Below are 19,131 nucleotides of genomic sequence, written 5' to 3' on the forward strand. Positions count from 1 at the left end.
TAGCTGCCAGGGCTGATGTCCCCCGCCCCCCCCCCCCCCCCCCCCCCCCCCCGTCTTATACAGGTGCACAAAAACGTGCTTTGCCTGCACTTCTATCAGATTCTGATGATGATATACAGGATGATGGGGACGGTGTAGATCCCTTAAGTGGGGATTCATTCCAGTCCTACACTGGGTATTGAACCCCTCATTTTAGCTATTAGGGATGTGCTAAAGCTCCCCCTAGAGGATGCTGCAAACCAGCAGTAGTTTTTCCTCCTTCAAGACAAACTGAGTGTCACATTTCCTGATTCTAAAGAATCCAGATAAGAAAATATCCGGTGCCAAAACAGTTTTTGCTTACATTTCCATTTGCTCCTGAGGGTTGAAAATTTTGGGAAGAATTTCCGGCTGTAGACGTTTCAGTCTCTCGCCTCTCTAAGAAGGTGGTACTCCCAGCTCCGGCCTCCTTTACGGAAAAGACTCTGGGGATAGGAAAAATTGAAGCTACACTGAAATCCATCTACATTGCTGCAGGCGTATCTCAAAGACCGGTTATTGCAGGTTGTTGGATGACGCATGCAATTAACTCCTGGGCTACTCAAATTCAGGAGGGTCTCTCGGGTGACATGACCCTAGTTACTACGGTGACTTTCCTAAAACACATTCAGGACACGGCAAGAGTCCTTTGTGACTCCCTAAAAGAGATTGGCAATATTAATGCTAGGACTACTGCTATGGCTGTTTCAGCACGCAGAGCCATATGGTTACCTCAGTGGATTGCAGATGCTGACTCCAAACGCAAAGTGGAATCTCTTCCCTGTAGCGGCTTTTCGGAAGCGAATTGATTGCATGGATCTCCAAAGCTACTGCTGGCAAATAAGTGTTTCTTCCTTCGGGGGCTCCGCCTGCTAGACGTACCTACCCAGGACCGTCTACTCGGTCCTTTCGTCCACCAGATTTCGATCTAGGGCCAGAGGTGCATCAAATGCAGCTAGAGGCACCAGGGGTAAACCTAAGAAACCAGCCATTGCCGGCTCTCAAGATCAGAGCACCGGTTCGGCTTCTGCAAATACCTCAGCATGACAGTGGGAGGATCTCGAGGTGGGAGCCCGACTAAGTCACTTCAGCCACATCTGGGAAAGTTCCTGCCAGGACGCCTGGGTAAGGGACCTTATTTCTCAGGCTTACAAGCTGGAGTTCGATGGTGCTCCTCCCCAACGATTTTTCAAATCAAGCTTACCAGCTTTGGAAAATATGCGTGTTACGCTACTACAGGCCATCACAAAGTTGGCCCGGTTCCAAGTCATTGTTTCAGTTCCCCTGCAACAGCAAGGGAAAGGTTACTACTCCAGTCTGTTCGATATGCCAAAACCAGACTGGTCTGTGAGGCCGATTTTGGACCTGAAGTCCTTGAATCCTTACCTAAAGGTTTTCAAATTCAAGATGGAATCTTTGAGAGCAGTGATCGCAGGTCTGGAATGTCAGGAATTACTAGTGTCCCTGGATATCAAGGACGCCTACCTTTATAACCCAATCTGGCCTCCCCATCAAGCCTATCTGAGATTTGCCCTGCTGAACGACCACTACCAGTTCCAGGCGTTACCGTTTGGCCCGTCTACAGCTCCGAGAGTGTCCACAAAGGTGATGGCGGAAATGATGTTCCAGCTCAGGGTCCAGGGGGTCAACGTGGACCTTTACCTTGTCGATCTCCTGATAAAGGCGAGTTCCAGGGAGCTCCTCCTGCTCCATATAGATCGCACTATACACCTTCTGTCACACCACGGGTGGATCCTCAATCTACAGGAGTCTCACCTGGAGCCATCTCAGCTGCTCCTGTTTCTGGGAATGCTACTGGATACTGTAGCGCAGAAAGTGTTCCTCCCAGAGGACAGAGTGAGAACTCCCCAGGAAATGGTTTGCATGGTTCTCCGATCGACTCGGGTTTACAATCATCTTTGCATAAGATTTTTGGGGAAGATGGTAGCATCGTACGAGGACATTCAGTATGGACAGTTCCATGCCAGACCCTTTCAACGGGACATCCTGAACAAGTGGTCCTGTTACCCCGGGCCAGGATTTCACTCCTGTGGTGGCTGCAGTCTTCCCATCTCCAAGAAGGTCGACGCTTCGGAGTTCAAGATTGGATTCTCCTCATGACCTCTGCGAGGATGGCTATTTATAATGCCCTGATTCAGGCCTCCCTTCTGCTCCGGGATCAAGCAATACATCAGTCGACAAGGAGGGACAAAAAACAGGGCCTGCATGAGAGAAGTATCAAGAATACTCCTGTGGGCGGAAAGAAATGCAATAGCACTGTCCGCAATCTTCAGTCCAGGAGTAGTCAACTTGGAAGCGGACTTCCTGAGTCGCCACGGTCTCCACCCAAGGAGAGTGGGGCCTCCATGCTCAAGTGTTTCAGCTGATCATCAACCAATGGGGTTGCCCCCAGATCGACTTGATGACATCTCGCCTCAACAAGAAACTTTGCTCCTATTGCTTGCGAACCAGAGACCCTCAGGCGTGCGCAGTGGATGCACGGACGTCGCCTTGGCCTTACCGGCTGGTCTACATATTTCCTCCGATTCAAGGAGTACAAGCAATTCTGCTTGCCCCGGAGAGCGTGGTACGCGGATCTTCTAGACATGTCCGTCAAAGACCCTTGGCCTCTACCACTCAGAGATCTTCAATAAGGACCGTTCGTCTACCCGGACTTATGGCGTCTTTGTTTGACGGCATGGAGGTTGAGCGGAACATCCTAGCTCATAAGGGCCTTTCCAAGAAGGTTATTGCAACCATGGTTCAGGCCAGAAAACCTGTAATGTCAAAACACTTATCATATCTGGAGGAGATATGTCTCTTAGTGCGAGGAACGCACATATCCGGCTGCAGTGTTTCACTTGGGACGTTTCCTACATTTCCTGCAGGCTGGTGTGGATAAGGGCTTGCGTCTGGGTTCCATTTAAGGGCCAGATTTCAGCTCTCTCCATTTTCTTTCAGAAGAAATTGGCAGTACTGTCAGAAGTTCAAACCTTCTTGCAAGGAGTACTCCATATACAATCTCTCCCTTTGTGCCGCCTACGGCACCCTGAGATTTGGATGTAGTGTTGAAATTTCTACAGTCCTCCTGGTTTGAACCTCTGATGACGGTAGAAGACCAGTACCTCACGTGGAAGACTGTGATGTTACTGGCCCTGGCTTCCTACTTGGTCCTTTGAGGACAGATCGGAGCCCAGGACTAGGCAGCAGTTCCTGCCAAACTTCGTCTCTGCGTTTCAAGTGAATCAGCCTATTGTGATTCTGTCCTATTCGGACGCTTCTGCTCCTCCGGAGACCTTGGATGCTATACATGCCTTGAAGATCTACCTTGGCGGCTGCCTGTGGAGTCTCGCTTTTGCAACTATGCCGAGCCGCTACCTGGTCGGGGAAGAACACCTTTGTGAAGTTCTTCAAGTTTGATACCCTGGCCAAAAGGGGATACCCATTTTGGGCAGGTGGTACTGCAGATGTCTCCGCCCGTTCTGAAAGCTTTGAAACATGCCCATCGTACTAATTTGTCCCCAATATCCCTTATGGATGCTAGAGAAATAGGGTTTTAAATACCTACCGGTAAAACCTTTTCTTGTAGTCCATACGGGATATTGTGTACCCGCCTCTGTGTGGTGACTTTCTGCAGGTTCTCTGTTAGATGTTATATGTTCAGCCGTTGCGGTTTATGTTGCCAGCTGTTGCTGGCCCAGTTGTGTTATGGTGTGCTGGTGTATAAATCTCACCACACTTCTCGTTATGTTCCTTCTCTCAAGTATGTAATTTCTCCTTCGGGCACCGTTTTACCTATAACTGCCTGTAGGAGGGAGCATAGAGGGGAGGAGCCAGCACACCCAGTGGGAGAAAATTAATGTGCACTGGCTCCTTTGGACCCCGTCTATACCCATCTTACTAATGTGTCCCCAATATGCCTTATGGACTACAAGAAAAGGATTTACCGGTAGGTATCTAAAATCCTATTTTCACTCGATGTCTTGTGTTATGCAGCTACAAGTATGCAATTACAAAGTGCTCTCCTAGTACCTTTTTTGTTTTTCAGACCATTGATATTCTCTACCAAATTTAAAATGATCAACAAATGTCAGGCATTAAGATCTTTCTTGCCACATCTATGACCCTTATTATTTTTAACATTAAAATTGCCATTAGGTGTGGACACTGTAAAAAGCTTGCCCCAGAATATGAAAAAGCTGCACAGGAGCTCAGCAAGCGCACACCAGCAATACCTTTGGCAAAAGTGGATGCCACTGCGGAAGCGGAACTTGCTAAAAGATATGAGGTTACTGGCTTTCCAACACTGAAGATTTTTCGGAAGGGCAAAGCATATGATTACAGTGGGCCGAGACAGAAATATGGTAAAGATGTTTGTATTTTCCAGTGTTGCAATGATAACTTATGGTATTCTAAGCAGGCTAGGAATTTAAAGGTTTTCTTCCCTGCTTCCACAGTGATCCATGACTTCATCTCCACCAAATCTTACCTGCATGGAAACAATAATTGTATTCTTAAACCACTTAAAAATGATAATGATTAAATGGTTTTACTGGTATGTATACATGGCTACAAAGCACAAACCTTCTCATCCAGCAGAAGTATACATGTATATTTAATGAAGTCCATTATAAATATTCATGACTGTGCTGACCACCATTTTAACTTTCTCTGGCTGAGTCCACAGGATTATCCACAGGATAACATTGGGGTATGGTTGAGCGACAGTGGAAATGGCACCAACACGGTCACTAACTTTCTGGCCTCCCAGGATGCATCGGGGCTTCACCGTATAGTCCCGCCCACTGACTCGGTCAAATCAGTTTTTTGCTTGGTGCGGCAGGAAGCCAGACCATGGTCTCAGGGCTGCTGTGAATAAAGCAGCCTGTAGCTTTTATTATGTTATTTTTATAGACTTACTATGTTTTTTGAGCGACTTTTCTTAACAGCGTCTTAAACGCATACTGGAAAGAGTCGCTCCAACAACTCCCCACCGGGTCGCAATAACGCTTACCTTCGCGGTACAGTGCTGTCTCGACGGGCGTCTGTCTCTGATGTTCTAGCAGGTCCAGCAGACGTAACTAGGCTGTGGCCGGAGCATGGGGGGAAGGTAAGTCTATGGATTTCTTCTTACTAGAGGGATCCGGACACAGCTACACTGTATTGATGGAGACTACAAACAGTGTGTTGATGCGCCAAACATCTCGAGTGCGACATCGCTACACTTTAGGGATCATAGGCACCAGGACTTAGAGTTTAAGTCAACAGGGGGATTCAGACGCTCTCCTGGCCGCCCCTCCTCCGAGTTTATGACCAGTTTCCGCGTGTCTCCCGTCCATGAACTAAATGACCTCACTTCCGTCTCAGACGCTGCCACGAGGGTACTTGGTCGCAGCTTAGTTGCGGTTGTGTACACTAGAGATCCCGCCTTGACCGAGTCGCAGGCCTTAGCGTCTGCATACACGTGGAAGTCGCTGAGCGTCCGTGTCCGTCATGAGCGATTGTGTCCGTTAATAGGAGCGGTAGTGTACATCAGTAGCGTCTGAATCCACTCAGCGTCTTGCGAGCGCATTTGCTTAGATATGGAAGTGTGGTGAGTCTCCCTGTATCCCACTATATGGAGGAAGGGTATACAGTACTAAAAATTCTCTCTACTTGTTAGTTTGAATTGTTAATTTTTAGTACATATTGCATATGCGATCTGTATAAATTACGGTTTCTGCATGTGATGTTGAAAAAAAACAGTTAAAAACAGAAGTACAATTTTCCTACTTACTTGTAAGTTGTTATGGGGGTTGTATTCTCATATGACAATGTTTAATGCCTTCACATGTGACTGACTGCTAGTATGTGTGCTGACTTTTCTATGTATATGTCAGTCCCATTCTGACCCTCAATTCAGGTGCACGGCTGTGGTCAGATTGATCTCACTTCTATATATTCATATATAGGTGATTTGCAGTCACAAATTGTGTAGTCATTAACAGATTATTACCATGTCTGTGAGCGGCAAAAGTGACGAGGAGTATTTATCAGGCACTCCTACATCCCTAACATGCTTATCTTGTAAGACAGGGTTAATTGGTATGGACCAATTGGTCACTTATGAGGGGTTGTGCGAGAACTGTTTTTTGTTTTTCAGCAAAGTAAAAAACAGGAGTTGGTTCAACCACCAACAGAGCCACCATGGAATATGTTCGCAAAGACTTTATCTTCAATAGCGGACAGGTTAACTCCGGTAGCACCACCACAGGGGTTAGGTTACACTATTAACCCATACATGCAGCTCCCTTCCTATGGCTTGGTTCCAGTAGCCTCTAGTAGTAACCAAGGGACAGGTAAGCCTAAGACAGATGCGTCTATGTGGCAGACTACACAAGATGATACAACAGATGATGATGATGATACAGTATATTCAAATATTCCGTATGATGATCAGTCGCAGAGTTTTAGTTCAGAGGATGTAGCTGAACTTATTGATGCTGTGAAGGCTGTTCTCTCGTTGGAAGAGCCAGCCAAGTCAGTGTCCAAGTCTAAAGCACCTGTGTTTAAACGAGCAAAAGCAGTTAAAGCTGAATTCCCAGCGTCGGATGAGCTGACGGAAATGATGGAAGAATCTTGGGCGACGCCCAGTAAAAAGTAAAAGATTCCGAAAAGATAGGATTCTTATTACCCATTTCCAGCTGCGGATTGTTAGGAAAGAGAAGTTCCTCCAAAAGTAGATGCACATGTGCTGTGACTTATGCATAAATCTGCTTTACCACTGTCATCTACCTCGCTAAATGATGTCACAGATAGAAGGGTAGATAGCTTCTTGAAAAATGTATTTTCTCTAACGTCCTAGTGGATGCTGGGGACTCCGTAAGGACCATGGGGAATAGACGGGCTCCGCAGGAGACTGGGCACTCTATAAGAAAGATTTGGTACTATCTGGTGTGCACTGGCTCCTCCCACTATGCCCCTCCTCCAGACCTCAGTTAGATTTCTGTGCCCGGCCCGAGCTGGATGCACACTAGGAGCTCTCCTGAGCTTCTAAAAAGAAAGTTTAAAATTAGGTTTTTTATTTTACAGTGAGACCTGCTGGCAACAGGCTCACTGCATCGAGGGACTAAGAGGAGAATAAGCGAACCTACCTGCTTGCAGCTAGCTTGGGCTTCTTAGGCTACTGGACACCATTAGCTCCAGAGGGATCGACCGCAGGACCCGTCCTTGGTGTTCGTTCCCGGAGCCGCGCCGCCGTCCCCCTTACAGAGCCAGAAGCATGAAGATGGTCCGGAAAATCGGCGGCAGAAGACATCAGTCTTCACCAAGGTAGCGCACAGCACTGCAGCTGTGCGCCATTGCTCCTCATTACACACTTCACACTCCGGTCACTGAGGGTGCAGGGCGCTGGGGGGGGGCGCCCTGAGCAGCAATAAAAACACCTTGGCTGGCAAAATAACCACAATATAAAGCCCCAGAGGCTATATATGTGGTAATTACCCCTGCCAGATTACAGGAAGAAAAAAAAGCGGGAGAAAGGCCGCCGAAAAAGGGGCGGAGCCTTCTCCCTCAGCACACTGGCGCCATTATTCCCTCACCGTTCCGCTGGAAGGAAGCTCCCTGACTCTCCCCTGCAGTCTACACTACGGAAAGGGTAAAAAAGAGAGGGGGGGCACTAAAATTGGGCGCAGTTTAATATAATAAGCAGCTATAAAGGGTCATAATTCAGTTAGTCCCTGTATTATTATAGCGCTCTGGTGTGTGCTGGCATACTTTCTCTCTGTCTCCCCAAAGGGCTTTTGTGGGGTCCTGTCTCCTTGTAAGAGCATTCCCTGTGTGTGTGTGTGTGTGTGTGTGTGTGTGTGTGTGTGTGTGTGTGTGTGTGTGTGTGTGTGTGTGTGTGTATGTGTATGTGTGTGTCGGTACGGCTGTGTCGACATGTTTGATGAGGAGACTTATGTGGAGGCGGAGCAGATGCCTATTAATGTGATGTCACCCCCTGCGGGGCAGACACCTGAGTGGATGGATTTATGGAAGGAATTACGTGCAAGTGTCGACTCCTTACATAAAAAATTTGACGACATGCCAAATGCGGGACAGCCGGCTTCTCAGCTCGTGCCTGCCCAGACGATTCAAAGGCCGTCAGGGGCCCTGAAACGACCACTACCTCAGATGGCAGACACAGATGTCGACACGGATACTGATGCAAGTGTCGACGACGATGAGTCAAATTTAATGTCCACTAGGGCCATTTGTGGCATGATTGAGGCAATGAAAGAGGTATTGCACCTTACTGATATAAATCCAGGTACCTCAAAAAAGGGTATTATGTTTGGGGAGAAAAAACTACCTATAGTTTTTCCCCCATCTGAGGAATTGAATGAGGTGTGTGAAGAAGCGTGGGCTTTCCCCGATAAAAAAAATTGGTGATTTCAAAAAAATTACTAATGGCGTTCCCTTTCTCGCCAGAGGATAGGTCACGTTGGGAAACTCCCCCTAGGGTGGATAAAGCGCTCACACGTTTGTCTAAAAAGGTGGCACTACCGTCTCCGGATACGGCCGCCCTAAAGGAACCTGCTGATAGATTTTAGGATAGCCTCCTGCTTTCTATTTACACACACACTGGTGTTATACTGAGACCAGCTATTGCTTCAGCCTGGATGTGCAGTGCTGCTGCTGCTTGGTCAGATTCCCTGTCGGAAAATATTGACTCCCTAGACAGACATTATATTGCTAACCATAGAGCATATAAAAGACTCGGTCTTATACATGAGAGATGCACAGAGGGAGATCTGCCGGCTGGCATCTAGAATAAGTGCTTTGTCCATTTCTGCTAGAAGAGGCTTATGGACTCGGCAGTGGACAGGAGATGCAGATTCTAAAAGGCACATGGAAGTTTTGCCTTATAAGGGTGAGGAGTTATTCGGGGACGGTCTCTCAGACCTTGTTTCCACAGCAACGGCTGGGAAGTCTGCATTTTTGCCCCATGTCCCCTCACATCCTAAGAAAGCACCGTATTACCAAGTACAGTCCTTTCGACCCCAGAAAAACAGGCGGGGAAAAGGCGGGTCCTTTCTGTCTAGAGGCAGAGGAAGGGGGAAAAAGCTGCAACACACAGCAGGTTCCCAGGACCAAAAGTCCTCCCCCGCTTCTTCCAAATCCGCTGCATGACGGTGGGGCTCCACAGGCGGAGCCAGGTACGGTGGGGGGCCACCTCAAGAATTTCCGCGATCAGTGGGCTCGCTCACGGGTGGATCCCTGGATCTTTGAAGTAGTATCTCAGGGGTACAAGTTTGAATTCGAGGCGCCTCCCCCCCGCCGTTTCCTCAAATCCGCCTTACCGACGACTCCATCGGGCAGGGAGGCTGTGCTAGAGGCCATTCACAAGCTGTATTCCCAGCAGGTGATAGTCAAGGTACCCCTACTTCAACAAGGCCGGGGCTACTATTCCACACTGTTTGTGGTACCGAAACCAGACGGTTCGGTGAGACCCATTTTAATTTTGAAATCCTTGAACACTTACATAACAAAATTCAAGTTCAAGATGGAATCGCTCAGGGCGGTTATTGCAAGCCTGGACGAGGGGGATTACATGGTATCCCTGGACATCAAGGATGCTTACCTGCATGTCCCTATTTACCTTCCTCACCAGGAGTACCTCAGATTTGTGGTACAGGATTGCCATTACCAATTCCAGACACTACCGTTTGGACTGTCCACGGCACCGAGGGTGTTTACCAAGGTAATGGCAGAAATGATGATACTCCTTCGAAAAAAGGGAGTTTTAATTATCCCGTACTTGGACGATCTCCTTATAAAGGCGAGGTCCAGGGAGCAGTTACTGGTCGGAGTAGCACTATCTCGGGAAGTGCTACAACAGCATGGCTGGATTCTAAACATTCCAAAGTCACAACTGGTTCCTTCCACTCGCTTACTGTTCCTGGGGATGATTTTGGACACAGAAATGAAAAAAGTGTTTCTCCCGCAGGAGAAAGCCAAGGAGCTGTCATCTCTAGTCAGAGACCTCCTAAAACCAAAACGGGTATCGGTGCATCGCTGCACACGAGTAACCTTCCAGTGGGACCTCTTGGACAAGTGGTCGGGATCGCATCTTCAGATGCATCAAATGATAACCCTGTCTCCAAGGACCAGGGTGTCTCTACTGTGGTGGCTGCAGAGTGCTCATCTTCTAGAGGGCCGCAGATTCGGCATACAGGACTGGGTCCTGGTAACCACGGATGCCAGCCTTCGAGGCTTGGGAGCAGTCACACAGGGAAGAAACTTCCAAGGACTATGGTCAAGTCAGGAGACTTCCCTACACATAAATATTCTGGAACTAAGGGCCATTTACAATGCCCTAAGTCAGGCAAGACCCCTGCTTCAAAGCCAGCCGGTACTGATCCAGTCAGACAACATCACGGCAGTCGCCCATGTGAACCGACAGGGCGGCACAAGAAGCAGGATGGCGATGGCGGAAGCCACAAGGATTCTCCGATGGGCGGAAAATCACGTACTAGCACTGTCAGCAGTGTTCATTCCGGGAGTGGACAACTGGGAAGCAGACTTCCTCAGCAGACACGACCTACACCCGGGAGAGTGGGGACTTCATCCAGAAGTTTTCCTACTGTTGGTAAACCGTTGGGAAAGGCCACAGGTGGACATGATGGCGTCCCGCCTCAACAAAAAACTAAAGAGATATTGCGCCAGGTCAAGAGACCCTCAGGCGATAGCTGTGGACGCTCTAGTGACACCGTGGGTGTACCAGTCGGTTTATGTGTTCCCTCCTCTGCCTCTCATACCAAAGGTACTGAGAATAATAAGAAGGCGAGGAGTAAGAACGATACTCGTGGTTCCGGATTGGCCAAGAAGGGCTTGGTACCCGGAACTTCAAGAAATGATATCAGAGGACCCATGGCCTCTACCGCTCAGACAGGATCTGCTGCAGCAGGGGCCCTATCTGTTCCAAGATTACCGCGGCTGCGTTTGACGGCATGGCGGTTGAATTCCGGATCCTAAAGGAAAAGGGCATTCCGGAGGAAGTCATTCCTACGCTAATAAAAGCCAGGAAAGAAGTAACCGCAAACCATTATCACCGTATTTGGCGGAGATATGTTGCGTGGTGTGAGGCCAGGAAGGCCCCAACAGAGGAATTTCAGCTGGGTCGCTTTCTACACTTCCTACAGTCGGGAGTGACTATGGGCCTAAAATTGGGTTCCATTAAAGTCCAGATTTCGGCCCTGTCGATTTTCTTCCAAAAAGAACTGGCTTCACTGCCTGAAGTTCAGACTTTTGTAAAGGGAGTGCTTCATATTCAGCCCCCTTTTGTGCCTCCTGTGGCACCTTGGGATCTCAATGTGGTGTTGAGTTTCCTAAAATCACATTGGTTTGAACCACTTAAAACTGTGGATCTGAAATATCTCACGTGGAAAGTGGTCATGCTATTGGCCTTGGCTTCGGCCAGGCGTGTGTCAGAATTGGCGGCCTTGTCTTGAAAAAGCGCGTATCTGATTTTTCATATGGATAGGGCAGAATTGAGGACCCGTCCCCAGTTTCTCCCTAAGGTGGTATCTGCTTTTCACTTGAACCAACCTATTGTGGTGCCTGCGGCTTCTGGGGACTTGGAGGATTCCAAGTTACTGGATGTAGTCAGGGCCTTGAAACTTTGTTTCCAGGACGGCTGGAGTCAGAAAGACTGACTCGCTTTTTGTCCTGTATGCACCCAACAAGATAGGTGCTCCTGCTTCTAAGCAGTCTATTGCGCGCTGGATTTGTAGCACTATTCAGCTGGCGCATTCTGCGGTAGGCTTACCGCAGCCTAAATCTGTAAAAGCCCATTCCACACGGAAGGTGGGCTCATCTTGGGCGGCTGCCCAAGGGGTCTCGGCTTTACAACTTTGCCGAGCTGCTACTTGGTCAGGGGCAAACACGTTTGCAAAATTCTACAAATTTGATACCCTGGCTGAGGAGGACCTGGAGTTCTCTCATTCGGTGCTGCAGAGTCATCCGCACTCTCCCGCCCGTTTGGGAGCTTTGGTATAATCCCCATGGTCCTTACGGAGTCCCCAGCATCCACTAGGACGTTAGAGAAAATACGATTTTACTCACCGGTAAATCTATTTCTCGTAGTCCGTAGTGGATGCTGGGCGCCCATCCTAAGTGCGGATTGTCTGCAATACTTGTATATAGTTATTGCCTAACTAAAGGGTTATTGTTGAGCCATCTGTTGAGAGGCTCAGTTATATTTCATACTGTTAACTGGGTATAGTATCACGAGTTATACGGTGTGATTGGTGTGGCTGGTATGAGTCTTACCCGGGATTCAAAAATCCTTCCTTATTGTGTCAGCTCTTCCGGGCACAGTAGCCTAACTGAGGTCTGGAGGAGGGGCATAGAGGGAGGAGCCAGTGCACACCAGATAGTACCAAATCTTTCTTATAGAGTGCCCAGTCTCCTGCGGAGCCAGTCTATTCCCCATGGTCCTTACGGAGTCCCCAGCATCCACTACGGACTACGAGAAATAGATTTACCGGTGAGTAAAATCTTATTTTCTCTAATGTCCTAGTGGATGCTGGGGACTCCGTAATGACCATGGGGAATAGACAGGCTCCGCAGGAGACAGGGCACTTTAAGAAAGAATTTGGATACTGGTGTGCTCTGGCTCCTCCCTCTATGTCCCTCCTCCAGACCTCAGTTTGAATTTGTGCCCGGACGAGCTGGGTGCTACTTAGTGTGCTCTCCTGAGCTTGCTATAAGAAAGTATTTTGTTAGGTTTTTTATTTTCAGGGAGCTCTGCTGGCAACAGACTCCCGGCATCGTGGGACTGAGGGGAGAGAAGCAGCCCTACTCTCTGAAGATGGGTCCTGCTTCGTAGGCTACTGGACACCATTAGCTCCAGAGGGATCGTACACAGGATCTCACCCTTTGTCGTCCGTTCCCGGAGCCGCGCCGCAGTCCCCCTCGCAGAGCCGGAAGACAGAAGCTGGGTGAAAGAAGCAAGAAGACTTCGAAATCGGCGGCAGAAGACTCCAGTCTTCATATGAGGTAGCGCACAGCACTGCAGCTGTGCGCCATTGCTCCCACACTACACCCACATACTCCGGTCACTGTAAGGGTGCAGGCTGCATAATATACAGTTGGGCACTGTATATATGTATGAGCCCCTGCCAAATTTGTACATAAAAGCGGGACAGAAGCCCGCCGTCGATGGGGCGGGGCGTCTTCCTCAGCACTCGCCAGCGCCATGTTTTTCTCTCCACAGCACCGCTGAGAGGAAGCTCCCCAGTCTCTCCCCTGCAGTTACACGGTAGAAGAGGGTAAAAAGAGGGGGGGGCACATATTTAGGTGCAAAAATCAATGTAAACGGCAGCTACTGGGTTAACATTAAGTTACTGTGTTATTCCTGGGTTAATAGCGCTGGGGTATGTGCTGGCATACTCTAACTCTGTCTCTCCAAAGGGCCTTATGGGGGAATTGTCTTCAGATGAGCATTCCCTGAGTGTGTGGTGTGTCTGTACGTGTGTGTCGACATGTCTGAGGTAAAAGGCTCCCCTAAGGAGGAGATGGAGCAAATATGTGTGTGAGAGGGTGTCTCCGTCGACAACGCCGACACCTGTTTGGATATGTGTAATTAAGTGCTAAGGTGAATTTATTGCACAAAAGATTAGAGAACAGACAGGAAATCTACCCATGTCTGTCCCTATGTTGCAGAGACCTTTAGAGTCTCTCAATGCTCACTATCCAAAATAAGACACTGATATCGACACGGAGTTTGACTCGTGTCGACTACGATAATGCAAAGTTACAGCCAAAATGGCAGAAAAGTATTCAATATATTTTTATTGTAATAAAAGATGATTTGCATATCACTGATGACTCGTCTGTCCCTGACACAAGGGTACACATGTTTAAGGGGAAGAAAGCTGAGGTAAATTTCCCTACTCTCATGATGAAAAAGAGCGTGAATCTCCAGACAAGAGACTGCAGTTTACCACAAAGAATTCTCTGGCAGTGTCCTTTCCCCACTAGGGCCAGGATATGATGGGATTCTTGCTCTAGGGTGTCACGTTTACCCAAAAGGTAGCCCTGACGTAACAGCTATTCTCAGGGATCCTGCAGATAGCGTGCACATTCTGGTACACTACTCAGACCGGCGATTGTGTCGGCATGGGTTTATAGCGCTGTGGCAGCGTGGACAGGTACCTTATCAGCAGAGATTGAGACCCTAGTATGTATGTATGTGTGTGTGTGTGTGTATATATATATATATATATATATATATATATATATATCAGAAGTTTTCACGGGCGGCACTCGAGCAGACTCAGCAACGATGTTAAATCAAGTCGTTTATTATAGCCAACATGTTTCGGGGACAACGCCCCGTCCTCAGGGCCAGACAAGCCAAATGGATCAGACAAACAACATTTTATAGAACACAAGACCAAGACATTAAAGCAGATCAAGGTTTAATGTCTTGGTCTTGTGTTCTATAAAATGTTGTTTGTCTGATCCATTTGGCTTGTCTGGCCCTGAGGACGGGGCGTTGTCCCCGAAACATGTTGGCTATAATAAACGACTTGATTTAACATCGTTGCTGAGTCTGCTCAAGTGCCGCCCGTGAAAACTTCTGCTGTTTACTTGGGATCTTGTATCCCTTATTGGGAAGGCACCGCAGCAAGTTGCTTTTGATACAGAGTGGAGTGCCGGGTTACCAATACATATACATATATATATATATATATATATATATATATATATATATATTCCATAGAAACAGCCCGGCACTCCGTTATCCCCAATGGGGTATCGCTCCGGTGCCCTCCTAGGGGTGTGGTGGCCCCAATATGCAGAGTAGAGGGGAACGGCGGCACTCAGAGACTTTCACATCCCGGTTAATCAAAATGAAAGTGCATTTATTGGTCAACGTTTCGGGGGACGGACCCCCTTCCTCAGGACACTGCAAACTAGTGACAATATTAAGAAACACACCTTAAATACCTTACCAATCCCGGGTACCTGCGTCTGCCTCCATGTCCACGCCGTCCGGTGTATGGAGCCCGCACTTCCGGCAGCGTACGACATGCGGTGCCCGGAAGTCGCGTCATCCCGCTACACGGACCCATTGATGACGCGGCGGCAGACAGAGGAAAGCCGGTTACCATGGAGACGCGGCGCAGCATAGCAACGCTGCGCCGCCTCATGTGACACATACAATTTAAAACCATAAAACAACTGCTTGCCTGAATGCATAGCAACAAGTGTTCAATCAAATATTAAAACAAACGAAAAACGTGTAAAAAGTGAATATGAATACATAATACGTGAATGCACAGATTGACAATAGACATCAGCCCTACTTAACCACTGACATGGCAGACATGATCCTATCCAGACAAGACCTAATTCACAAACTTTTATACCTTAAATCAATTTGTCTGGACCTGATTAAATACATGAAATATGATCCCTGCTAAACTCCTCTAATACTGGCTGCCTAAACCTAATCCTGATCTCACTAAGTTCAGGGCAAAGTGTCACTTGACACTTATTCTAGCTATACGCTTTTTGTGAAAGTTGCATTTTATTAAAGAAATATATGGCAACAGCGTAAGTGATGAACATATGAAAAAAATATATATGGTAGACCAATGTGAAAAAAATTTAGTTAACATATGGAAAAAATTATAGGCCAACTGCAGAAAAACCTGTTAGACAGCATCCACGTCTGGTAGATAGCTGGTGACAAGCCCATCTAAAGAAAACACTGTAGATTAAGTTGTTCATTTAGACCTCTAGGGTGGATGGTATCTAATTTAAAAATCCACCGGGCTTCCAGTTGAAGTAATTGGGCTGCTCTATCCCCACCGCGGTGGGAAGCCGGGATATGGTCCACAATTTTGTACCTAATAGCTGCCAAGTTATGTCGCATCTGGGTGAAATGACGAGCGACCGGTTGGTCGCTTTTGCCGGTGTTAGGGCGGCTCTAATGGCCGACCTGTGTTGGGCCATGCGTTCATTAAAAAGGCATTGGGTCTTGCCTACATAATATAGGCTACATGGGCAAATAAATACATATATTACAAAAGAGGAACTACAGGTTAAAGGCCATGAGATGTTGATTTTTCTCCCTGTATGCGGATGTAAAATAAAGTCACCCGTCAGCATGTAGCTGCATGTGGTGCAGCCTAAACATTTAAAACAGCCAGGCTTGCGACTCAAAAAATGTGTGGCTGTCGTGGCTGTTTTAAAGCTGGTAACATCATTTTTGACCACTAAGTCCTTGATGTTAGCACTGCGTGTATATCACGGCATTATTTTGGTATGCTTAAGGGACGGTAAGCTAGGGTCTGAACTGATGATAGGCCACATTTGTTTAATGCGTTTATTGGTCCTAGAGCTGTTGGTATTAAACTCATTGACCCAGGTTATTTTGTCGCTTTTTACTTTAGGGCTATCACCCCTCAGTGCCTCACTTCTACTGAGGGCCATGACCTTTTTACGTGCTTGTTTCAGGATGTCGTTGGGGTAACCCCTCTGGCGAAACTTTTCAGACATCAGGTCTAACTGTTTTTCAAAGTCATCAGGATCGCTGATGATTCTGCGAGCCCTGAGAAACTGTGAATGCGGCATACCCCTCACCAAGGGTCTTGAATGGAAACTATCATACCGTAACAATGTGTTACGGTCTGTGGGCTTGCTGTAAAGTGTGGTGCAAAATGATTTTAATATCTAAAAAACAGATTTCATTGGCATGGAAGTTGAGGGTAAACTTAACCGGACTAGCTGACCCATTGTGTTCCTCAATTAAAGTGCATAGTGCTTCGGGTTCGTGTGTCCAAAACAGGAGTAAATCATCTATGTAGCGGACATATAATGAAATATGGTCGGAGATGGACACATGTTCAAAGAACAGATTACGTTCTATCTCCCACATGTATGCGTTGGCCAGCGACGGAGCTACCGCCGAGCCCATGGCACATCCTTTCTTCTGAATAAAGAACCGGCCGTTAAACAGAAAATAATTATGTGTTAACGTTAGTGATGAGCGGATTCGGTTTTACTCTGTTTTACTCGGTTCTCAAAACGTCATCTTATTGGCTCACGGATGTCACGTGTTTTGGATAGCCCATAAGGTTCTGTTTTGAGAACCGAGTAAAACCGAATCCGCTCATCACTAGTTAACGTGAACTCCAATAATGTGATGAATAAATCTATATCTGGACCGGTGTACAGTGAATTGTTAGTGATGAGATATCTTACTACAAATAAACCCGCTTGGTGCGGATTGCAGGTGTATAAGCTAGTTACGTCAAGAGTATTCAATGTAGTGTGGTTGTCAACAGGCCCAAAGTTAACCAGCTTTCTCAAAAGAGTGTTAGAATCCTTCAAGTGAGTAAAAGTAGCCTGAATACAAGGCTGTAAATACACATCTAGATAAATGGCTAGTGCCTCACACAATGAACCCCTGGCGGATATGATAGGCCGACCAGGGGGGTGCTGAGCATCTTTCTGCATTTTAGGAATGGCATAAAATATGGGGGTAACAGGGAACCTGCAACACAGCTTATTATGTATTTTTTGTGTAATGAGCCCTTCTGTCAAAGCTACGCTTAAAATCTCGTCAAGCTCAGCTTTGAATTCTTTGGTGGTGTCTACTGGCAATTCACTATATGTCTCACTATCGGCCAATAGACGGTCACATTCTGCAATATAGAAGTCTGTGTCCATAACGACAATACCACCACCCTTATCTGCTCCTCTCACGATTATATCCTGCCTCTAATGCAAGGACTTCAGGGCCAACTGTTCTTCTCTTGTAAGATTTTGATGGGCCCGGGAGATGGGAGCATCCTGTAAACTGTCCATCATGCGTGTGAAGGTTTTGATGGACGAATTGGTGGATACAGGATCAAATTTGGAAGCAGCGCCAAATCTCCTGCTCTGCAATTGTGAACTTGGTTTAGCTGGAAGAGTGGAGGATTTGTCAAAGTGTTCACTGAGCTTGAGTGATCTGTTAAATCTGAATGTCTCAATCTTCCATTTGAACTTATCCGGGGACTTGGTAGGGATGTACGCCAGTCCTTTAGCCAAGACAGCTGTTTCCACCGGTGAAAGAGACTTGGAGGACAGATTGAAGATTACGTCCGAGTCGATCTCGGGGGGCGCCCGCCCCTTTTGCCGCCTCGACTGCCCGCCCCTGCGGGTGGGTGTTTTCTTCTGCCGGACGCCACTGCCCTGGTGATTGCTTCTAAAGGGGCCCCCTGGGTGGAAGAAGTATGGTCAGATGTGGGCATATCGTCCGTTTCACTGGCTGAGGTGCTACGCTAAGAATGATACGTCCGTTGTCTGCGTGAGCCTCTACCCCTGTTCTGGACAGTGGGCGCTGCGGTGTTAGATAACCAAGTGTAGACACGGTGTTGTTCATAATCAGCTTGCACTTTCTTAAGTTTATCCTTCTTAAACTTGAATAACTGTGGGGTATGTTTCAATCTGGGTCTTTTATTTGTCTAGCCAGTTGGTGGTCTTGTCTCCAGTGAGAGTGTCCAAATGCTGTTCCTCAAATGCTATTAGTTTGTCACGTGTGCAAGTGACTTCTCTAGTGGACTCCTCGATCACCAAGAGCATAAGGTCCATTGCACATTTGTTAAGGACTGCGATCCACCTTTTACAAAAATTGGGGTTGTGACGTCCAATTGTGGGGGAATTTTGTACTCGAAACCCCCTGGGGATCTGCTTGTTTCTGAAATAATCAGACCGCGTGAAACATGAAATCTATTTCTAGTTCCCTTAATTTGTAAAGTTCACGGTATAGTTCCTCATTCGTGGTACCTGTGCTCTCATCAAACGCTGATTCCTTCAGTAAAATTTGCTCCGCCTCTACATCAGAAAAGCTGAGAGTGTCATACGTGTCACACTGCAAGATGTATGACATAGCATCTCCAGTGTCTGTGTCAGCAGCCGACATCATGTCAAATGGATCCAGCAGTGGAAACAGGCTGTGTCAATGTTGCTGTGCAAGAGCCAGCAATTGTGCACTAAAGTGCAAGTGCAATAAAGTGAAAATAAGTGCTGTAGTAAAAAATAGTGCCAAAATCCCTTGTGTGCAAGGAGAAAGCTGTAATCCTGTGTGAC

The 19,131-nt window shown here is 47.4% G+C and overlaps 1 protein-coding gene across 1 annotated transcript in view; it reads left to right on the forward strand.

Annotated features, from left to right (window-relative positions):
- The window catches only part of PDIA4 (protein disulfide isomerase family A member 4), a 339,636-nt gene that overhangs the window by 228,887 nt on the left and 91,618 nt on the right, over positions 1–19,131 (forward strand). Inside the window, exon 11 of the mRNA XM_063925192.1 lies at positions 4,177–4,382. Within this exon, the coding sequence (XP_063781262.1) occupies positions 4,177–4,382 (206 nt within the window). The remainder of the gene's footprint in view (positions 1–4,176; positions 4,383–19,131) is intronic.

The sequence above is a fragment of the Pseudophryne corroboree genome, chromosome 5 (assembly GCF_028390025.1).
Source record: "Pseudophryne corroboree isolate aPseCor3 chromosome 5, aPseCor3.hap2, whole genome shotgun sequence".
In the NCBI taxonomy this organism is placed as follows: domain Eukaryota; kingdom Metazoa; phylum Chordata; class Amphibia; order Anura; family Myobatrachidae; genus Pseudophryne; species Pseudophryne corroboree.